Raw genomic sequence first — 24,372 nt, forward strand, 5'->3', positions numbered from 1 at the left:
GAGTTACTAATTAGGAGAGTCTGGACTATACTAAAACCACTACATGTTAAAGTATCTTTAAGGCTAGTAAAAAAATATCTGACCAAAAGCCTTTTGTGTTTGTGAGCTATACGCTGTGTGATGCGTGAAAAACAAGCCTCTAGTTTAAAAATAAAAGTCTGGATACTTGGAAGAACGCAGCTGGCAACACCAGTTGTGGGCTGTTATTTCGTATGGTAGTTAGTTGTTGCGGTGTGCGGTCACGAAGCCGATTGTCATCTCTATTTACGTTTTGTTTCAAGGTTACGGGGCACGGGTGTTGTAAGATATTGTCAGGAAGAATGTTCAAGTTTTTGGGATTAAATAAAAAGAAAACGAATAAGGGAACAACGTTTTAGTATTTATTTTTGTTTTGTTTTTATCTTGTATTAACATGGTGGGGTATTTTTAACAACATTGCGATATGTTACGTGAAATGAGTTTATTTTTGGGATTTTTTTATGCCAAACCATTTCCATTGAGAGGCCATAAATGAAAACACACACACATGTTTACACATTTCTATCTGTCTCACCGTTCTAGACTGTTGTTCAAATACTGCACTAGTTGAAACACCCAACAGAAGGGCCATTCGCTGACGAAAATAAGCTTTAATATTCAGGGATAATGTAGCTTTTTGTTGTTGATGGAATGTGATGAATCGAAACAGCAGTAACAGAGATTTGCGCGGTGACACTAACATAAAACAGACTCTAGCTTTATTTAAATACAATTACTTTTGTAAAAATATATCATACCTTATTGTTTTGTTTTATTGTGCTTCAATACTTATACAATAATCAATTCTTATACGTCCAACGCAAATTCCTCGCACAAAATCAACAGCTCTGTGCCCTCTCACCTTAATAACCTTTAAATTACAATAATATTTGATTTCGATAATTTGTTTATAAGCAATAATTGTGTATCAGTAGACTTATTGATATTGAAGATTGTTTACCGTTTCGAGGTCGACTTATGTTACGAAACATAATTAATAAAATATGGCCTTACATTTTCTGCTTGTGTGCCTACAAAATACTTATATTCTGTATACTTTTACAGCAATATCGACATAAAATATATCAAATCCAATGTCTACGATTTCTATCTATGTATGGATCACAACATTTACAAAAAAATGCGTATCTTTGTGCTAGAAAAGAGGTTAAATCGTGCGGCGAACGCTGACCAATTTGAAATTCAATTTGTTACGTACCACAAAAACAGGAAATTTCCAAAAAAAATATGGTGCGATTATAAACGATGTGATAATTGCTCGCCAAACGGACAATGAGATTCGAAATTTACACTTTCATGTCAATGGACTCAGTACTCCGCGTACAACACCGTGGGTGAAACAAATTCCTCATACGAACAGTTACATACGCGATTCATCATCATCATCATCTCAGCCACAGGAAGTCCATACGCGATTCAATTTGCTATTTTTAGATTAGAGTTCGAGTTACGAAAAACAGCTAACCTCGGGGTTATCTTATTATATATAAGTTTATGAATATATTATCTTGGTGTAATCACGCGATTCGCCGTCAAATGGATATTTTAAAATCGTGTTAACATGGAATTAAAAGAAAAACAAAATAACAATAATTATCAATACAGCAAAAATTAAAATAAACTTGAATTATTTTATGGGTAATATGAATGTCAACTATCACACAACCAATAGATATTATTATTACGTATTTATGTTTAATACAGACGATATTACGTGCCGGAGAATTGAATTATACAGCTGAACTAACTAAACAAAGCATCATAAAGGTTTTAAAGCTTGATACAATAAGATCCGGCAGTCTTTATTACCGTTTTGTCTTCTTTGGGTAAATGCCTCTCCTCTGATTAACGGGATGTTTTACACCGTCGTCTCTACACACTCGCCCAAAAAATATTGGCGGATAGTAAGTGGCTTGTCTCATAGCTAAGGTATTATTTATGTTAGATCAAATCGAATCGTGATACAACTCGCCTATTTAATTTACAATACCGTTAGACGATATAATAAACCTCGTCGAATGTAAAGCGTTATAGCAAAAAATAACAAACCTCACAAACCCGTAATGGAAACTCGTATAATGTTAATCGGCCGGTACTCGCTCGATATCGCGCCATTCTATTTTTAGCGATGACACATGATTTGTATATTTTTTTTATATCACCAACACATTCGGAAAGGCGTAAGACCGACGTGGAACCGGTCATTGCGTTTTTTGTGGGTCGAGATTATGATTATTATTATAGTATAGATATTATGGGAACAATCAGGATATGTGTAGTGTGTAGTTAGAGGTTGGCATAGTTATTCAAGCAATTTGAATAAAATAACATTTACCTAAGAAATGCAAGTAGAGAGCGGACTGCGTGACCCGGCAAGAGACAGGTCGTAATAAATACTCAAGAAGATTTAATATTACGCTAATCTTTGAAAATACGGCCGAAAACTTCTCATGGCACAGATATCTAATATTTTACAAGATGTATGTATCTAAGCTCAACATTTCATATAATATAATTTCATTAAAATCATGTGGTCAACCTTACCAGACAACCCAAAACACTCATTTAGTGAATAACATCGCAAAAAAAACTCGACAGCAAACAGGGTTGGTGAGGAAGAATTTGATGTAAAACTTTCTTTTTTATTACTTCTCATGATATATAGAGTCGAATGAGGTTTCGACACATTAATAATTCTGGAGATTGCTTAAATCTTTATGGATTTTTTCTAACAACATTTAGCGCGTTGCAAATTGAACGAGGTGAAGATTTTAGTCAAGCGACCTTACACATTCAGGCCACCCTTCTAACAACTAAGGTTGTCTCCAAACACCGGTTCACATTGGTTGAGGTCGACTGCAACGAACATACTAATCGGATAATGGAACTGCTACTAGCTACCGTTTTAACGTAATTTTACTTTGTGTTTATTTATTTGAACAAAAAAGGATAATAAAAGTAATTTTCATATAATATATTAATGTATAACATTGTTTTTGCAAGGACGACCTGTTGGCATGTGTTTGGAATTTTGATAAAATATCATACGTTGATCAAAATATAACACTATATATTACAGTGCAAGGTCATTCTAGAAGAGTAAAATGAATTAATTTAGGACCTATTTTCATATCAGCTAACCTTATAATCGTATCCTGATCCTAATTATTTTCCCCGTGGGATCGCTGTAATATGCCCGCTATGTACTATTGTAAACAGTTGTCAAAAATATTTCATTGCTTTTTGATCAGTATGCGGTTTGATCCAAACTCATTCTTGGAGATGCGATACGTGGCCAAATAAAAAAAAAGAACGCGTAAACCCTGCCTGGTAGTAGACCCAAAACTTTTGGCTTATGACTTAAAATGCCTATTTTCTCCTACACATGCCGATCATCAAGTCACGGCTATAAACATTATTTATAAGTTATCCGTGGATAGTACATTTAACTATCACTATATATATGTAAAAAACTGTAAAAAAAATATAATGTACTATTGTTTGTTATCCCTAATGAATGAAAAAAAAAGGTTATGGTTGTCATTGATGGTAAACATTACATGTAGTTGTACACTTCGCCCAAACTACACCTTGGACGGAGCCGGGGATGTAGTTCACCACGATTAAACTCAAACGATATCACACGTGAAGGCTACTGGCGTAATCTGACAGTATCAACAATTATTGTAATGACATAATATTATATTTAGAGTGTAACATGTTCATTCGCTTCCACCAGGGATGTTATGGAGCTCCGTAACCGTAACCGAAACTATCGGATATCCGAAATAAAAATATATCCGTAACCGTAACCGTATCCGTTATAAAAGTTTCGGATAAGTTACGGATAATATGTTCCGACACGTTTTTGTTTCACCGCTCACACGCTACGTGAAATTTCTATAGTTTGTTATTTTTAATGATAACATAAACTCATTCATAAATAGTATTTCTTTTTATTGAGTAAAGTGAAGTGAAATGTGTCCAAAGTAATTTTTTTTTTTTTGGTCGTGTTAAAAGTATTTTTTGCAAAATATAAACAGTGTGATAAAAACTTTTCACGCAGAGGAGGTGTCACTACTTCTAAAACACAGAGTTTTTCCGAACACCCATGTCCCCCAATTAGTTCATCGATAATTAATAATCGACGATGACGATGAACAATAGTTAGTATTCGTCACCCTACTGTATTACATAATATATATATATATATATATATATATATATATATATATATATATATATATATATATATATATATATATATATATATATATATATATATATATATATATGTATATATTTTTTTATTTTACTTTAATCAAATATCCGTAACCGAAACTATCCGAAACTACCGGATAATCCGAAATAATTATTATCCTTAACCGTATCCGAAACCGATATAATTTTATTCCTATATCCATATCCGTATCCATATCCGAAATTTCATATCCATAACATCCCTGGTATCAATCATATAACTAGCGCCATCTATTATCAACACATGAAACTAGACCCTGTTTTCTTTTATGGATAGACGAAAAACAAGCTAAAAATGGACATACATAATAGGGTACCGGACTCGTTTTTGTTCTTTACTATTATCAAATATTTACATAATATAAATTATAACACAGAAGGAATTATTAAAATCCGGTAAAAAATCAACAAGTTATAAGTCTTTGAATTTCGTTGGAAGGGGTAATTTACAAGAAACAGAAAAGAGACGAAATACCCCCATGTGACGTCATCGGGAATTACGACGCGTGCGAAAGAAAGAAATGAAGCGATATCCCCACATCGCGCCCACTTCTGCACATTACAATATTTTAAATATGAATTACTCGCTCATTTTTTGACCAATTTTTATGCAGTTTTCGCAGGAGTGCTTCTTTTTCGTATTATTAACTATTACAAATAGAATAATGTACAAAATCAAGCATAGGCCGGTCCCCTATTACTGCATTTGAATATTTTAACAAAAGATTATATAATGTTGCCATATCTAACCATGATGTTTATACAATACGAGATAATTGTAACCAAACACGGTAAATGTCATTCGCATGTCTATTATAAGATGCAATAGCAGGCACACCTACGTATTGTATTAGTATATTTGACAGATATGTTTTATAATGATATTCAATATTTAACACCTTTCAATGTATGTGCGTGATAATTGTTGAGTAAACATTACTGTGATATTTTTGTATCGAGGACCATTCATAACTTGGGCATAGATTCACCAGATTTTGAGACTATCTAAGTACCTTGTTTAGACAATTCCTAAAACTGAAGTTGCGATCCATATGATATAAATACGGTTTTAAAAGCACAAGTATTTTCATCTGCCACTCAATCATGAGTACACAAAAAACAAATAACAAATTATTTGTAAATTCAGTGGATCCTTAGGCGGCGATAGAATAAAAGAATATTACTATAACATAGTAAAATTATTTTATTATTAACAATATTTTAACAATTATTAAAAATGTAAAAACATACTATTGTTCGTATTATTTTCCCATTACTACATGTAATATTGAAACTATATTTACTAACAAAAAATCAAATTAACGAAAACAAACAAAAAAAAACGTTGAATATGATATTTCTAATTTCATTTCTCTACTGCCACCTAGCGTACCACCGTTGTAACTATATCAGCGCCACCTCTGTGATTTTATAAACAATTTCAAATTTAATTACATAGTGTTAGTTTCAGAAAGACTTCATAGATGGCAGTGTAAGCAGTTTATCCACGGCCAACAGTTACAGCTGCCATCTAGTGTATAAATGAAATATTTTTATCTCTACAGTAATTCCTCGCGTCGGATTATTTGCAAGTATATTTTATGTATCCGTAATTCTATAAAAGAAATATAGATGGCAGTGTAATTACATGGCATTATTGGATGCGAATAATTTTACTCAACAATTCCTGTACTCCAGACACTGTAAGATATTGCGTATTTATAACCCTGTGTAGGTAAAATGATTATTTATTATTTTTTAATAAGTGAATATATTACATAAAATCTCGAACTTTTTGACGTATGACATTTTAATTTAAAAAAAATATTACCAATATTCTAAAATTGTTTTTTACGTAAAAAAATTAAATCTATGTATATAGATACGTGAAGAAAATCTTTAGATCTTTCGCATATGCAAGAACCGAAAACATGCGCGCACGGAGGAGTATGAATTTTGACATAATTCAAGTTCATACAGAGGAGTGCAATGAGTCACGAACGTTAAAGTAGACGAATTTCGATAAATTCATAAAAAACAAAAAAGAAAAAAAACTAAGGCCGCCCGAACAGGGACTTGAACCCTGGACCCTTGGATTAAAAGTCCAATGCTCTACCGACTGAGCTATCCGGGCTCATGTCAGTGTTGACATAAAAAGGATTCTTGTTCGTATACATATTATGATTTTATTTTACTGACTCAAATAGAATAATTTGATTCTAAATCTTACACCGTCTGGTGTGTAAAATTTATTTTCTGTAATAAATTTTCTCATTTGAATAACAGAACAAAAAGTAAATTATTAATAAATATTGAAAATCCACTTCGCTCATAATAATTGGCCTTGGGCATAGTAAAAAAAATAAGTATAAAAATTTCATTGATCTTCACATTGGTAATGTTAAAAAACTCGGTTACTTGTTAATAACGCTACTCGCCGCTAGATAGCGCTGAGCGGCACTCAACAGAATGTCGCATTCTAAATTAGTACCAATACTGTCACAACTAAAAAACGGTGTACATTCAATCGATCAGATTAAACATAATGCGCATCATACAACTCGGGAATGTCATTTAATTTAGTATAGTTATTCATTGTCAATAAAATAGGTATATGAATGAAAATATTAAGAATTGATTAAATGAGTGGATTATGTATGAAAAAAAATTGCAGATAAAAAACACGTGGAGCCTTGCCAACAAACCATGTAGAACTTCAAACCCTGAGGACGATCTGCTCACGGCGGCTTCTCTTAGCGGGCACAGGATAACGAGATAGCACTAGAAAGCCTAGAGTAGTGTTTCGTAACGCCATTCAATATTTTTATTTCCAACGCGCAAAAGGACAATGAACCTGCTTCCGACGCAGTTTGCAATGGCAGGCGTGATGCATAGTCGTTGCAAATGATAATAAAAAAACAATCAATCGACTGAATGGCGTTATGGCACACGACAAATCGACTAGAAAACACCAAATTTAACAATATACAGAGCGATCACATCCGACGCGTCACAAACAAACATTATAATAATATCTTTGTCTGGCTTCAGCCTCTCATAATTCACTAATTGCAGCGAACTGTAACCACTCTGTATAATTATATCTATAAAATTAAATAACACAAAACGTCTATTATTAACCGAAACCGTGAATCATTTCTGTCCGAAGCCTTCAAAGGCTATTATAATATTTTATTCGTCATTTATAACGAGCCTTAGTAATGGAACTTGACAAGACAACATTTTCATATTATAACGGAGAATTTTCTCGAAAATGTTCATTTAGAAGGGAATTTTTAAGTATGTAATAAAATTAGTAAATAAAAATTATGTAATTTTATGACTATCAAAATCGTTATTGAAAAATCCAATCATTTTAAGAGAAATAAAATTCGGAGCGATGAAATTAGCATTGCAGATGAATATCGGGATTTTACATTATGCGATGTTCATATTAAAAAGTACCAATAAAAAATTGAGACCTCATTTTTTATGATTTAATTCGTCACATTTTCTACGCAGTCGTGTCATCAGGTTGTTTCCAATCTACCTGGTTTTTACGTACTATTGGTTCTTTGTCATCCAAGACGTGGGCGCAACAATACGACTGTCCTAGTGAAGTCTTTTTACCTGTTCAAAAGTGGCACGTTCATCATAACAGTCACGGGGCGAAGAAATTCATTGTTTGACCACCAGTTACGAATGAATCATTTGGAATGTATTGAATGCGATGATTAATGACCGTTCATTCATAGAGTACAATACAGGCTTTTGGGGATCAATGAGTGAATGACTGGGTGGCAGACAGTGTTGCTAGATGTGTCGCATTTGATGGGGTGTCATATTTTATCTTTCTTACACCGAAAATTCGATAATTGCATCATCGAAGGTATAGGTTATTTGTAAACCTATCAGTGAAGAAAATTGTCTGTTGCTTAAAGGAGGGATTTATTCGCTTCGAACGGCAGAGAACAGGGCTTTATTACTAAATGCCGCTTCCATTCCGATATTTGGAAAATTGTGTCTGGCAAAACTAATGACACAGCATAACACTCCTATTGTTCAGATCCATAGAATGACCTATTTTATTAAAACCTCTCGATCTGGAGAGGGAGACCACAGTACATTATGCAAGACAACACCGGCCGTATTTATAGGCAGTATGGTAGAAAGTGACGCAATAACGGTCTTTACGACATGCGAAGTAAAAGAGAAAACTTAATTGAAATTTACACACGTGCAATTACAGTGATAATTATGATTACGGATTAATTATTACGACCTAACGAGCTGGTGAAATGGAAATCCTGGTATACACTTGTAACAGAGAATATTGCATAAAATATACATCTATATTGTGGTTCTCTGGGATAGTCACAGACGAAGACGCCTGTATAGTTATTGAGGTGGTAGGCAGAGATGAAACAAGAGCATCCACAGATCATCGAACTTCATAATTATGTTAAGACCTTGTGGCTGACCATATCGTAATTACCTACACAAATTTAAATAGTATAGGTGCAAATTAATACAATGTGTTTTGAATAGAAATATAAACACGTCTTTTTTCAATCGTCCGAGAAGATGTTGAATCTTTGACGTTATCAACATTTAAATGCCCCCAAGTCAAGATACAAATATACCACACCTCTATTAAACGCAATACTGAAATCGATCAAAATAAATCAAGTTCATTTTGAGAACACAAAATAAGTAAGTATTTAACCAAGATAGCACATTTAACGAGAAGGGTTTATAAATAACACGTTAGAGATAAACATTGAAGAGTCGCTGTCAGCGAAGGGAAAGTCTAAAAATAGATAGTCAAGAATGTGTTTGGTGTTGAGCCTTTATAATACAAACATCTGGAACACTCGCACACAAAGGCTTTGCATAACTGTCGTAGAGATAGGGTTGGCAGGTCCTGTGACCGGAACGTGGACTAGTATTGGCACAGTGGACCGTTCAATCAGACATTTGGATGACCATTTCCGACACGTGAAATGCAACTCTAAAGAGTTGTAATTGAATCGTTAGAGCGATGCAAAACATGATAAAATACTCTAATCGAAAGTATTTAGTTTAATTGAAAGTTTTTACTACTTCGCTCTTTCTGGCGACCGCCGCGCTTCGGCACTGTAATCGGTCTAGCTCCTAAACTACTTCTCAGCCCATTATGAAACTTCGCAGGGATTATCTATACAATAGTAGCTATTATTAGAAAAAAAAAAAAATATAAATATGCCAACTTTGTGAAATTCAAGTTTGAATCTTTCAAACACATTTTTTTCAAAGAAAAAACATTTTTCAATTTCCAAAAATACAATAAAAAAGCTCATTAAATGAAGTATTTATTTCATTGCTTTATTTATTTTATTGTAACATTTAAAAACTTGATAATTGGATTCGAAGTGGCGTATACCAGCCGGCCAGTCAAAACTTCAAAGTCCTTTAACTCGCTTACCAGGCTTTATACTTTAATAATATTTTGTATCTGGATCGAGGACATATACAGGTATAACATAATCAAATATTACGAAAATCTGAGACATCGAGTTTTTTTTCGTGCCCGCTTCACGTGGAATGCCCCTTTAGGTAAAAATGGCGGGTATTAACTCTAGCAGACAAGGTACCCAAATCCCACCTCCATGTAAAAATCTAGCAACCCTAAAGTGCTCAAACAGTGCAGCCAACCTGACAGACCATCTCAAACACGTTCACACATGAATGAGAATCGAGGAGTAAAGCCGAACGCGTCAGAATTCATAACAGTTGATTTGAAAGGGAGGACATGCCGGCACATCGCACACATGCGTTTGGTAACCGCCGCGTGACTCATCGGGTCGTTACCATTACCAAAACAAAACGCATAGCCCATTACAGATATATTCCACTGGGTATGACATACATAACGCATATACATATATGTACAGGATACAAACCATACTAGACGCGGTGATGTTATTGTGTTGGAATTCGTTTACAGCAAAAATCAGGTACGCTGGTGGAGGTATACAATACCCGACTGGACAACAAGTGGTGCATGTGATAAAGGAATCAGTATAACTCAGACGATAAACGTAGGTTAATCATACAATGCTGGCGACTGACGGGAAATGCAACGTGACCGGTTAATGAATATTAAATTATTAGGATTACATTGTAAATATCATCAGAATGTAGTATATCGTGCTATGATTAAATTCGGCGAATTTAATGTAGAGATTAAAAATATTTAAAGTTGGAATTTACATGAAACATTAGAACTTGTCTATACCTGTTCCCAAAGCAAATATTACTTTAGTTTTAGATAGTTACACAAAGCCGTTTTCCGATACCAAATATTGCTTGTCGAATTCCTCAAGTTGAAAGTTGCAATTTCAAGTACTGTTTGCAAACAGAAAGATCCAATAGAAAGTTCTAGATTGTCGTAATAAAATACGCTGGTTATTTAAAGGTGATAGCACATTGGCAGCATAGTACGAGTAGCACACGCTGCATTCCAGAATTCTTTCTATATAATCCTATGCATTCCGACAAATCTATCCGCACGCGTGGTGCATACTAGTGGAATGCCAAAGGTGGTGGCATGCAGCGCATGGTGCGCGTACGACGCTGTCAAGAGTGCGATCGCCTTTATTTGTTTACGTCACAAAGCATTATTTATCAACAGGGATGACTCACGGTGGCGGCCTGTGTCGCAGACAGTCATAGTACCTGCAACAAACATCAAGTGCGTCGATTAGTGATGCTGTATAAAAAGTGTTTATAGTTTAAATGTATCAATTAAGCCGAAGCGATAAGTTAAACCTCATAAACTTAACATTTGCTTAATGATTTCTTATATTGAACGCGAATGTTAAAACATTAAAATAAAAGTATTTTGCAGATTTTATTGCGATTTCTATGTTATAATTTTCACCTGACGTTTCAAAGACTTTTTAGACTTCGTGGTCACGAGGAGGACTTAGTATTTGCTTGTCGTCACCCAACGATTAGAGGTATAAGAACGTCAAAAATTCAAATAGATTTAAAATCTCGTCTTTGTTTAAATATGTCATTGATGTATTTCAGTCAGAGTGCACACGCGGCGCAGTCACTATATAAACACCAACAGATTTGTTTCAATCGAGCGCACTGCTGACAGATTGTATTATGACATTTAATTTTTCACTGACCACTTGACACGTTTCACTTTGAATTTGTCAGTTTTTTTGCTGACTTGCTAAATAAAAATTACAAACTTATGGTACACAGTAAATAATGAAGTACAATATCATTATAGTATTATATTGTGAACATATGTTGTAAAGTCTACAGACATTTTTTTAAATAACGCGCAATATCAGATGGGACTTGTTTCGAAATATGATCTAAACAGTGCTAGCGAGTGACGAAGCCTCTTCATAAACGTTGCAACGCTTCACACATGTTTTAGATGCAGATATCCACCATAATCGGTATCGGGTAGAGGAAGTATGAAGTGTCAAATGAATGTGTTCATTGACGATAGACTTAATAAAACGCAAACGTAAAGCGCGTCTCTTATGTATTTTTGCATAAGAGATTTAAAACTGCCTACCAGTCTAGACGATATCCGATAGCTTATCTTAAAATGTCATACGAATTCTTTTGTCGATGTCTCCAATAACAGTATTTAGCAGTAAATCATGACGCTGGCGTGTTGATCAACCTCACGCCTATCTTCTCGGATTGGCGAATAAATAAGTTTGCTCTATTTGAGCGAAACAAGTTCACCTATAAGTTTACGAGCTTATTTTTGTCCTAATGTTATTGCGCAATTTCCAGCCCGGGCTAAAATATTTTCTCTCGTTTAATACTCACATTCGCGGGACTTATGATATTTGAACAACATGCGCATCGTAACAATTTTTTTTTATTGCGCATGCGGTAATGGAACTACGTAGCGAAACTATGCACAAAATGTGCTGTACGCCAAGAGTAAATTACAAATTTGAGTGCTACTTGCGTCAATCGTACTGGCGCCGCGCTTTCAGCAATGCTTTATCGTTTTATTACACTCAATGTAACATTAATATAATTGGTTTATTGATAACGTCCTTAAATTGCAAAACCTGCGAGGTCCTCACTGAGTAAAAAAAATGTGTTGTTCTCTTAAAGATGCACCTGATATACCCAACATTAAAATGCCTTATATGGCGAGAAGCTCGGTCTGTAAAAAAGGGTGCAACGCAACACATCAAATCGTAATTCTTTAATGCACCTCTACTTAAACCTGTTTGGAGACACAAGTGAGCGTGTATATATATATGTGTTGTCAAAATAGCAGTGTTTATATTTTATGCACGTTGCAGTGGCGCCTTTCTTATCTCTCATATCAAATATAATCGCGAATAAATCCTTTGCAATCCTTATATGGGATATACAAAACGATAAGACAATGCACTATTGGAAAATCAATGATAACTGTTGTAATGACGGGATTATAACGTTTTTTTATCATTCGTCGAATGTTGTGTTTTTTTAATCAAACGCGCAAGTAATTCGCCTTAGAGCGGATGATCACCATCGCTTGTGAACTTCACTATTCTAATGAAACCGTGAGTTATTAAATGGTATCCAAGAATAAACTCTACGGGATAACAATAGTTCGATATCTGCACGGGACATATTTGTGTGATCCGCAATCATTTACGAACCTATGTTGTGGGAGCGAAATGCTGAACATTCCATATACGCGCAATAGACTTGTATATTATAATCAAAATATGTCAAAGAAAATTCTTAATTAAAAAATATCATAAACGGCACTAAGTGAATGTTGTATAACGCGCGTCCAAAATGTACACAATTTATCAGCATCAGCCCACGTCGGAACACATCAGATAAGATCAGTGGGTCAGATAGTGCAGTGATGCAGTTGGAGCTCGGCCCGTGGCTTGCACACACTTATCCTAGTGTTAATTTGTAACAGACCTGTTCAGGTAACCGACGGGTTCTGTTTAACAGATGTCTGTGACTACATTTTTAATGAGAGTAGTAAGTAGATATCCAAGCGTGTATTTATAATTTAGAATATGGTGTGACTTGACCGAATATAAAGAATTTTATCGATCTTTTAGGTCTACACGCCTTAATACTTTCTTTGTCTTGTAAGATGTAAAAAAAAAACAAAACTATAAATAAATTCGCGAAACATTTAATAAGAATTCGACTCCGCACCCAGATTTAGAAAGCATTTCTCAATATCACGCGCCCACCCGCGTCTTCTGGGAAAAATTGTTCACAGTTCACACCAAACGATTTGGCGTCGCGACACCATTGGCAATGAGTATTTGGGACGGCCAAAATAAGTTTTGCGGTTCCCATAGGACTTAGAGACCACTGAGACTATAGTAAGGGCGGTTATTAAAAATTAAATATAATGAAGTTTTAAAGAATGTTACAACAGGGTAAGCGATCTAGAAAAGTCGCTACAATAAAATGATCGCCAATATTTTAGATGTTATCTCGCGCAGAAATTCTTAGTAAAGTAAAAGTAGATATTAATTTCAAATTCATGAAATAAAATGCTAACTATATTACTAACTATTGATATATCAAAGATTGACTTTGAATGCACTTTATATTTAATATCTCTCAGTAATACGCCGTAAGCTTATTTATACACTTTAATATTGACGCTCAAAAGAAGCCTGTAACTAGGATTGGAATTCCTAGACCCATAATATTTCGACCATATAATTGTGACGTATGTTTGTGTATTCTGGGACACGTTTCCGCTGCCAAACGACAGAATAAATAACACGGGATTGCAAAGAACTTTACCAATTTACTTTTACTATACGAAAGAAATGACTAGAACCTAACAATACGCTAAAAACACGCGAAATAAAATGAGATGTTACATAGATGACGTCATTGCGGACTGCGGGAACAATAGAATTAAAATAATTATGCCTTTCATTCATTTCATTTTTATCGAGGACCATTGAAATTTGTTATAACATACGACTTTAAGGACGACACGGAAGCAACAACGAACCTAGCACTTCTCGATAGTTTTCTGTACTAACAATCCGATTGAGTCCTTTTGATTCACCCTGCAGACAATACTCTCCGTGGTTGTATTTTTCACGGAACGATCTTATATGACTGTCCCCGCACAAATGAATATGTCCCAAATATTAGTCGATTTACGTAATGCCTTGAGATTGCAACACCCCGGGCTTACGCCGAAGATTCGGGTGTATATGCTGCATGACCATATGTGTGTGGGGTCGGGATCAATTTAATCCATATAAGCCGTCCATTACCTCACCGCACGTGTCGTCTTGTAACATTCAACATGGGTGTGATACATCACACAAGAATTCACGATTTACATTCAAGCTTTGTATGGAAATGGGACTTCATTTTCATTTAGTGTTCCTTTTAATAATTTTGTACAACTAAACCTTCGTAGCGCGGTTTGCTATTCGCATGACGCCCGTTAGATTCTGAGAGAAAAATCAAAATTTGTGTTTTTGATGCCAAAATATATGTGACTTGCAAGGGATTCGAAATACCCGATAATTTCGCTCTTATCACATCCTCGGCTGGGGATATTCTTCAATACAAGTAATGCAGACGTCAGTGCGTTACATACAATTCTACCTACCTCTCGCATAGTATAAACGGGATCTTTATACTATAAAAATTAACCTGGTTCATTTTTATATATGCGAGTAGTTGTAACGTAAATGTATTTTAATATGATTGATCACCGTAGAAATACTTAGGAAACTTATACCAGGGTTACTAAAGGTCAGGGATCAAATAATAAGCTACGATAACATTGCTTTCTTTACTCAAAGTACAACCAGGTATTACTAAAAATAGTTTTGAGATACGTATCTTAAAATATATTATAATACGACGACAAAGTAGTCTTTTTATGTTTTCGCGTGCTACTTTAAAACTGCTTTAACAGATTTGTATGTTGTTTTGTTTACCAGAGGACCTTTTTAGATATTGTGTGTTATGAGTAATAGCGAAGCATTCATTAACAAACACAGTGCGCTCTGGTGTCGTCGCAATTATTTTACCGCCTATAAAAATATTTTTGGACCCCGTTGGACACCGCACACTGTCTCCGCCACTGTCACTCTATTACCGTTCCGAGCGTATTTATCTCACGTGACATTATAAGGTCTACAGATATTGCCGACAGGTAATAATTATAAGGCTATAAACGAGTAATTGAATTTACAAAACGGTCCAAATGTTTGCCCGAGGCAGAAGGCCCGCCGCCTGGCGCGCCGTATCAGGAATCGTTGATAAATTGATTAGACAAAGCGCGCCAATCGTGGGTGGTCTTACTTCACATCTCGTATTAATACTGCTCATAATCGCAATAAACGCAATAGATGTGATACGTTTTGCGCTGATAATGTATAATAATTGCATATAATTACATAACCTGAGTAGCGATAGTGTGCAGTTTAGGTTTTTGAATCAGAAACTGTATACAAACTTCAGACTTTTAAAATTATGGTTAAATTAAGTATCATTAATGCTATCTACTACATCTTTGGAAAGATTATGACATGCAAAGAACTTACAGTACCGCAGTGACGTTGTTATTACTACTGTTGGTATGTGAGATAAATAGCGACATGTTACCCAGCTAAATACGCGCCGTCTCTTACTGATATCAATATTTATTTATTTATTTACGCCAACGTAACATACATTTACACAATTTATTACTGTAACAACGTTAATAGTAGTCTTAAGCTAAATGCCTTTATAGTATAAGGCGTAGGTACACAGCATGCATATACACGAAAAACTTAAAAAAAATATGCCCAATAAAAAGCAATCCGTAAATTGGTGTACACACTTAAATTTTACTATATATGTAGTAAACTTTTATACACTACTCTGTTATTTTCAACGGATTTTGACACTTTAACATGACTATAATATCCTGCTGTGTATTTAAATGAAATAATATATGCAAGTATACTATTTTATTATTTTCCGCAACCTTAATGAAATTTGATTAATAATTCCACTTAAAACCCCCTATTCCTGGACCGTATTAATGTTTATCAGTTCATAAAATTAATTTACAGAAATCTAATACAAACTAAAGTGTAATTAATTAGATACGACCACTCACATAATTGATTGAATATAATTATACAATAATTACATCTATGATAATCTTATTAAATATGCACTGGGGACTTTTTGCGTTATCTGTTTCAAGCAGTTTTTATTTATTATTGTGACCTTTTCAATCTAATTTTTATATTGTGGCTTCATCGTTAACAGACGATAAATTTGCCAAAGCCAAATACGACCTTTTGATGGTAAACAAAACTTTTTTAAACTTAAAATACAAAAATATATCAATATTTTTCGCTGACTCTGCCTAAGTGTTTCATTTTCACAGCTAAACAAATCTATATTAGTTATATTCTATAGCATACATATGTACCCATTACATCTATATAGCATTATGCCAGAAAAGATAAAAGAGGCGAAAGCTAACTTATGGTAAATCTTTAGACGATAAATTGTATTAACATAGATAAAATTTACTCCACGCTATTTATTGTACAAAATGATTGTCATATTTTAAATATTTTAAGGACATAGAAAAAAAGTTAATCTCGTCTTTATTATCTAACCAAACAAGTAACTTTAAGTTGTATCAATTCTTTATTGAAATTACATTACTTTATAAATTTATGGATAGTAATATTTGATAATATCTTTAACTTTGATTACTCAAATCTCAGGGGCCTTATTCTCTATCCCGCACGTTATTTTGACAGTGCGTAACAAGCACGTAACACAACGCATCATGTTTAGGACTATAGAAATTTGGCTTACAGAATACCATTCCACGCACATTTCTCGAAGATAACATGACACGGCCACGTTACGCGTTTACACTACCATACAGAATAAGGGCCCAGAGCTATCGCTTCGCTACATAATCGAGTAGTTATAGGTGAGGTATACCTAATTACAGGAAAAGTTGTTTATTCATCTTTAAATAGTTTTACTGCGACAAAAGTCAAGTTGCAGCAACACTATCAATCCGCACTGCGACTTACGAGTGTAATTAATTACACAAAAGAGCCTACAAGCTCTACATAAAAAAAAGGTTCTCGACGACCCAAAATTTACAAACCGCTATTAATCCAATCCTTTTATTTAAGGATAATGACGTGCCTATTTTATTGACATGCGTGCTTAAGAGCTGACGATTGCTTCGTTCTATTATCAAATGAAACAATTATTCATCACTTGGTTTCTGCTACACGCTGTTCCGCCTTCCAAGAAGAAAGATAATTGCAGAATACTTTCGGCCATGCAATATTTTCATTAATCATTATAGGTTTAGAAAACATTTCTGTGCACAAAATGAAATCCAGAGAGGCGTCACATAGTTTGCAAGACCTTTGATAATGCTATTACGTAAGCTGCACAAGTTTTATCAAACGCCGCAGCAGCAGCCTCCGTGCTCCGCGGGCGATGTGAATGAACCGGCTGGTGGCGATACCGGCCACATTATCGCCGTCAGTAACAGCAATGTGTTATTAGTTGTAATAACCACAATGAAACGGCCACGCCCGCGCCCTTTGACGCGCCCGCCGCTCACTAGATACAGACCGAGTGATACCACGCGCGCTATGTATTTCGGTGGACAATGCTATTAATAAGGGATACATAAAGCAGTATTATAAGCATTGTTTAAAGTTTCGCGCCACTAAATGCCATGCCGAATCACTGAAATTCTTCGGGAGTATGAAGTATGAAGATTGCCTTACATATTTTGCCATATCTTCAAAAAAGTAGCAAATTCTATATAATTTGTCAGCATGCCTTGGGATACAACACGAGTGTTGGAGCAATCCCTTTCACTTCCGCCAGACTGTCGGTATTATAAAAAATACATGGAAATAATAACTATTATATTTTATAAGTATTGTGACAACAAAATACAATTCAAAGACAATATAATAAAAAGATAAAATGTAGAAAGGAATCTACAAAACATTATTAACTATATGAATTGTTCATTAAACTATTGTTAAGATGTCGTTATTAAAAATAGTAACATAATAACTTTGTTCATTTTATTAAAAACTGTTGAAAGTTCATAATTGAATGAAGAGAAAGAGGCGCACACTGAATATTATATAAGTTTAAAAGCTAACAATGAACCGTTGTGCCATATTTTTTAAGTTTCATTTTAATTACTTATATGGCTCGCGACAGAAAATTAAAATGTTACGTGAAGTACATGGTAATTACATAAAGCCCAGTGGACTAATTATGTTATTGCTTTACTAGAAAATAACACTTGCAGCGACACGTGATTTTTTCTATTTTTGCTAAAAACTTGGAATAACTATGTATATATCTTTTTAAAGCATATATTGCTAAACAAAATGCGATTGCTACTAATTATCCCTCGGCTTAAACTTCTACAGCAACATCGGAATGTTGATTGCGGTTGCGACTTCCAAGTTTTAAGGGAAGGAAATTAAGTTTGGTCTAGATTATAGAGAAGATTAAACGAGCCCCTCAAAAACTCATTAAATGCAACTTAACAGAGCATTAAGTAATATTAAAATTCGGAAAATTTACGGACAAATTCCGTGACAGCGCCGAGAATTTAATTCGGTCCGTAGTCGATGGGAAAAAGTGCTACTTCGAGCCACTCTAGCCGTCAACAAATACGCGCATTAGGCAGGCAAACTAATCAATACGCTTTTAATAGCTTAAACGTTTGTATTGGATAGAATTTCAGGCGTTGCCAAATCACGCAGCTCCGACCAGAAGCGAAGCTAACTGAGCGTAGACTCGTTTGTGCGCAGTTAAACTTAATGCAAACAGATACCACAAACATGAAAAATATAATTAAACTACAATTTAAGTAAATTGAGAAAAACATTATGGTTTATAGCAGCTATAGGCTAGTAGCTGTTAAAACTAAATATATTTGTTTGTGTAGATTTCTTTTATTTTATAAAAATATTGTTATTAAGATACATACATATCAATATAATAAATATATTACAGCTAACTTACGGAAAATTTAAATAAAAACACGAACTATCAACGGGTCTCATTAGTAAATTAAAAACAAAACACTTATATAATCATTGTGTGTGCAAATGAGGAAATTACACAAAGCCCTTTTGTCAAAAACGTCATAATATACAATTTTTGTGCAAAATCTGTCCACACTGTGTGCGGTGTAAACACCGTAACAAACCATGTGTTCAATATAAAATAACAAAAGATTTGCAGTTCGCATCAATATCTATGACTCATCCAGATGTGAATAATGGGCAGGCAGGCTCAATGAAAATATTTACCTTTCATTAAATACAATAACGCGGTGAAAAACTTTAACGGCCTACGGTGGCAATGTCGAAGAATAAAAACGGAACGAAGAACAAAAATGAATGACAGTTTATACGAATTTATCAACATTCACGCCTTCTGTCACCGTAGGGGTAGGCAGAAGCGCAACTAGTGTACCTATTTTTTGCCATGTATATCTCGTTCCATAATATGATAGGACACAAACTTATCGTCAGCGACATAAATATGAATTCAATATTATATTAAAATTAAATGTAAACGACATATTTTAGTCATTATAGTAATAATATGCAAAGTACTAATTAATATTAAAATATTTTTATTATAATATCTATAATTCCATGCTGTTATTGCACGTTTTCGAAAATCGTCGCGTCGATTCGATTATAATCAGCATAGCCACCCAGATCCAGTCCACAAAACGTAATTATCCCGAGGCGAATATCGCGAGAGCTGACATTAAGTTTGTTTCGCCTATCCCCCGAGGTTATGATGCGTGAAATTGGCTCTGTGAGTGTTTCAATATTATTATAATGGTCAGAGAAAATATTATTTGCAACACAAAAGTCATATCATATACCATACAAAAGTAACATTTGTGAATAATTTGTTTTATACTAGACACTTTTTTTTCCTTTTCTAAACTAAATGCATTTTACAACGCTCAGGATCCATTTCAAAAAGTGTATGCGCAATAAATGGGATTTATGAGATGGCGTAATGAAAATACGTGTTCTATTGAATTTGCTACGTCAGGTATTTACCTACCATTTGAACCAGTATTCTGTAGGGTTAAATATCAATGACAAACTGCGTGAATTAAATAACGTGTGGAAACAATGAATTGAATGAACGAAAACCACTGAGGATCAGAGCAGTGGGCCCTAATTCAATATGACGTATCAGTAATAAATTAGCAATTATAATTTACTACATGACAAGTTTTGACACTGTTTACCTTACAAAAAATCTATATGGAATCTAAACAGACCCTGTTTTTTTAAGATTATAAAAAACTCCTTACGACCAGGTAACGTTCGTAGAAATTTCTACACGATGTATTCGAACTGGTTCTCCGGTATTGGCCACGATCGACCTTGGCTATAGTCAACGTCCGACGGAATTACATAATTCCCAAACGGGTCGCAATAAAACTTAATTTTTTATTCACTGAATGTGTAATTTGTAAGGAACCGTTGATGAACTCATCGTGTCATTACATTGTAACGTGCGGTGTGCAAGCTCAATTGAGGAGTTTGTTTTGATGGAGACAAAAGCGATTCTTTTTTGTGTGTGTTAACCCGTCTGAGGAATAAAATACAACGCAAATAATAAAATAAGGTTTATATTTCATTATGCGACTCCTAATTAAATTTTAATTACCGAGTTCACCGATCTCTTAATTTTTTTTACTTAATTGTTAGGTTATAAGTCGTTATAGGACAATAATATGTTATTAACTAAATTAAAATGAAGATGGTGATTAATATTTAAGCAATGATGAACTTCGGTGTATCAATAAAATTATACATCATTTAAAAAAAACCTAGCAAAGCCTATTCAAGATTGCTTTTGCCAACAGTGAAATTCTGGAACGACGACCACACACTACACAAATAAAACAAACTCGTAGAAACAGCTCCATAAAGTGGAAATAACGTGATCACATTAATCAATAAAGCCATCCGACGGAAACATCAGTGTAAAGTGGTTATTGTATTTACTTGTGCAGTATCAATTGAAAAGTGCATCGCGTCCATCACGATCGCTAAATAACTGGGTCGGACAAGTCGAGGTTACCGGGCGTCAACATCGGAACTAATTTAAAACCTTTTTGTAATAAGTACCGACAAACACCTGACGGAATTTACGCCTGACTGATGACTCTGCGTAAGCTAATTTAGTGCATAAAATATATCAAAATACATATAATTAACATTAAATGTACAATACCGAAGGTGATAGTTGCACCTCGTTGCTCTGTTAGGCAAACGTATGACACGTATAGTTGACGCCAACATTTATGGCCAACCTGAAGTTAGTCACAGGTTGCGTCACAGTTTTTGTTTTCAAAAACAAAAAGGTGACTGTTATAATATTGTGTTACTAACTATAGGCCGGTCATACAAATTGACGTCAACGGCAATAATCGCGACGCATCTTCGCTCTAAAGTGATTGGTTTGTGCTGTTCGTGTGGCATTACGCGACCGATGGACGTAAATTACGCCTAATATTAGCCGGCCCTTAGTTCACACCCGGTAAATTACTTCTGTGTTTTTAAACCAGTTTCTAAGAGAAAAGTTTATTGTAGATTGAGACAAATGAACGTCATCTATTTGATTATTGTTTTAATGATTGACACCGGCTTGTATATGTGGGCTACTTAGTAGAAATTGTATTGTAAAGAATTCTATTAGTACCTGACACGAGTTACGATTTTCTAACAGCGTCATTACCTTTACATTTCGTGAATAATTCTTGACAGAAACCAGTATGGTAAACAAACTAAAACATTAAGCAAAGAGTAAGAAACCGCGGAGACGATGTTATACATGGTCGGCGGTGTGCAAACTTTCAAACACCACGCTGTCTGTCACTGGGAGTGGATTTCTATGTAGTGGAATAGAATAGTTGGTATGTGGCCGACACCCGTACACTGTGCAGTCAATGCATTTACAGTTCGCTCGCATATCGGAGGAACCAGTTCTCGGCGTGCCCACACCGTCTGCAGTCTGCACTCCGCAATGTACAGCGGTGCACATTATTGTGCAAAAAACTACGGACTCGTGTTATTTTACTAGATATTTGCCACAAGTATCGTGTCTAGCTACCTTGTACGTGATTATCCACCTAACACCTCCAGTCTTTAATGTACAATTTCCGCAAATGAACCAATTATGAATTTGCCACGAAATAAAAGCGTAGTTGAAGGCGTCGCTGCCCGGATTCTTTAACGCTTAGCTCACGTTTGTTCATTACGTGGATATATTCACTATCGCGGGAATTCTGATTGATCTTAATGTACTGATGCACGTAAAATAAAACTTAAAAGAAACTTCTCACAGCTGTCCTCCCACAGAGTGTGTAGCGTCTTGGAAGTAACTGAATTTACATGTAAACTATAACTGACTTGATTAATATAGTCAATTATGAACAGAAACTATAATATAGTCCGGTATATAATTTAGCAGCCTATTTGTTGAAATGTGTTACACTGAATATATAATATATACACATTTCAATTAAACAGATATCAGACTTGATAAATAAGTAATAGACAAATTGGCTAATTAAAAGCATATTAATTCCACGAATTTTATCGATTTCTAGGAACCATTTCGTAACGTTCGATTAATCGAGCGCGCGCCGAACGTGTTGCCGAAACTTTGACTTGCGTGACACGACAGTGCATGATGGTCGGATCGCCTGTTGCGAAAAACGCTTCCTGCAGTTTAAATACACTAAACAGTTTAGCAACAATGTATGGACGCGTGTGCGCTGTGCCGAGCCGCGCCGGCCGGTCACTTGATTTGTTTTCGAAATTCTTCCTCGATGAACGTGCCGTAAACGTGTTCTCGTGTACTGAATAATTAAGCTCTTACACTATTATCATGTCTGCGAGGAAAATCTTCAAAGTTGTAATTCTCAATACTCGTATTCTTCATAACATTCCACATGTTATAGAATGTAATATCATAAAATCGTCGGTAATGGAATGCGCGCTAAACGTAATATCCGCAGGGCTTGAAATGTGTATTTTATAGATTTAACAGATTCGTGATTCTGTTAGCTAGGTACTACTGTGAATATTATAGTTTTTATGTCACGTGACTAATAAAGGAAACCCCTTCAATCTTAATTGCCGCGCTACAGGATGAACATAAATAAATGTTGGATAACATTATACCATTTTTAAACTTTCACAACGAGATGCCGTATTTCATTAGACATTCCGCCCAATGTAAAAAAATCTTTGCGATTATGCATGACGTGCATAACTGCTGTGTAAATTATAAGATTATTATGCAAATGAGGTAAATTAAGTTAAAATGTTAATATAGTATTTCAACGTATGAAAATCATTTGTGATGTATACAGATTCCACCATAATGCGGGAAAGCGGCACAATGGAAGAAAAACGAGCCAAACTGACAAGTGTCCTATTAAAAGTTCTCCCACGCACATCATGTGTAGTTGGTAGGAATACAGTGTGACTTCAGCATTGACTCTTCGGACGGCAATTCATTTGTGATCCTCAAATACTGTTATCTTGTGGCGTCCACAAAACCCTCTTACATCTTAGTCCAAGTGTAAGTACAAAAATTATGCGTTTTATGAAATTGCTTTTAAAAAGTATTAAAAAAACTTTTAATTACTTTCTAATATCGAAGTTCAAGAAACAATTGCGTGATCTAATAATTGCAAACACGTTTATGACTAGATCTTGTACTAAGTAGAAGTTGGCGTTATAGATCCCTGGCTAAAGACAATCACTTAGATGGGGCCGCGGTGATAGCTGTTTCTAGAATAACCTGTAATATCTCGGTGGCGATCAAAAAGGGGAACATTACAATTTATACTCATTAGTAATGTAGAAATTCCAGAACTAATGTAGTATTAGGTACTTATTATTAAAAGTATTGTTGCATTTTAATTTATTATGCTAATTTTATTATAAATATTATACATCTTGT

At 34.7% G+C, this 24,372-nt stretch overlaps 1 protein-coding gene and 1 non-coding gene across 7 annotated transcripts in view; both read right to left on the reverse strand.

Annotated features, from left to right (window-relative positions):
* LOC115447750 (protein bunched, class 2/F/G isoform) overlaps nt 1-24,372 on the reverse strand; it is a 267,023-nt gene that overhangs the window by 195,787 nt on the left and 46,864 nt on the right. Inside the window, exon 2 of one of the 6 annotated variants that reach the window (XM_037442952.1) lies at nt 10,672-11,016. The exons of the other annotated variants lie outside the window; for them this stretch is intronic. Coding sequence (XP_037298849.1) covers nt 10,980-11,016 — 37 coding nt within the window. The 3' untranslated portion in view covers nt 10,672-10,979. Of the gene's footprint in view, nt 1-10,671; nt 11,017-24,372 lie in introns of those variants that run through there. 6 annotated transcript variants of the gene reach the window in all.
* Nucleotides 6,361-6,433, reverse strand: Trnak-uuu. Its single transcript has one exon. It is a non-coding gene; the product is annotated as a tRNA-Lys (tRNA).

The sequence above is a fragment of the Manduca sexta genome, chromosome 25 (assembly GCF_014839805.1).
Source record: "Manduca sexta isolate Smith_Timp_Sample1 chromosome 25, JHU_Msex_v1.0, whole genome shotgun sequence".
In the NCBI taxonomy this organism is placed as follows: domain Eukaryota; kingdom Metazoa; phylum Arthropoda; class Insecta; order Lepidoptera; family Sphingidae; genus Manduca; species Manduca sexta.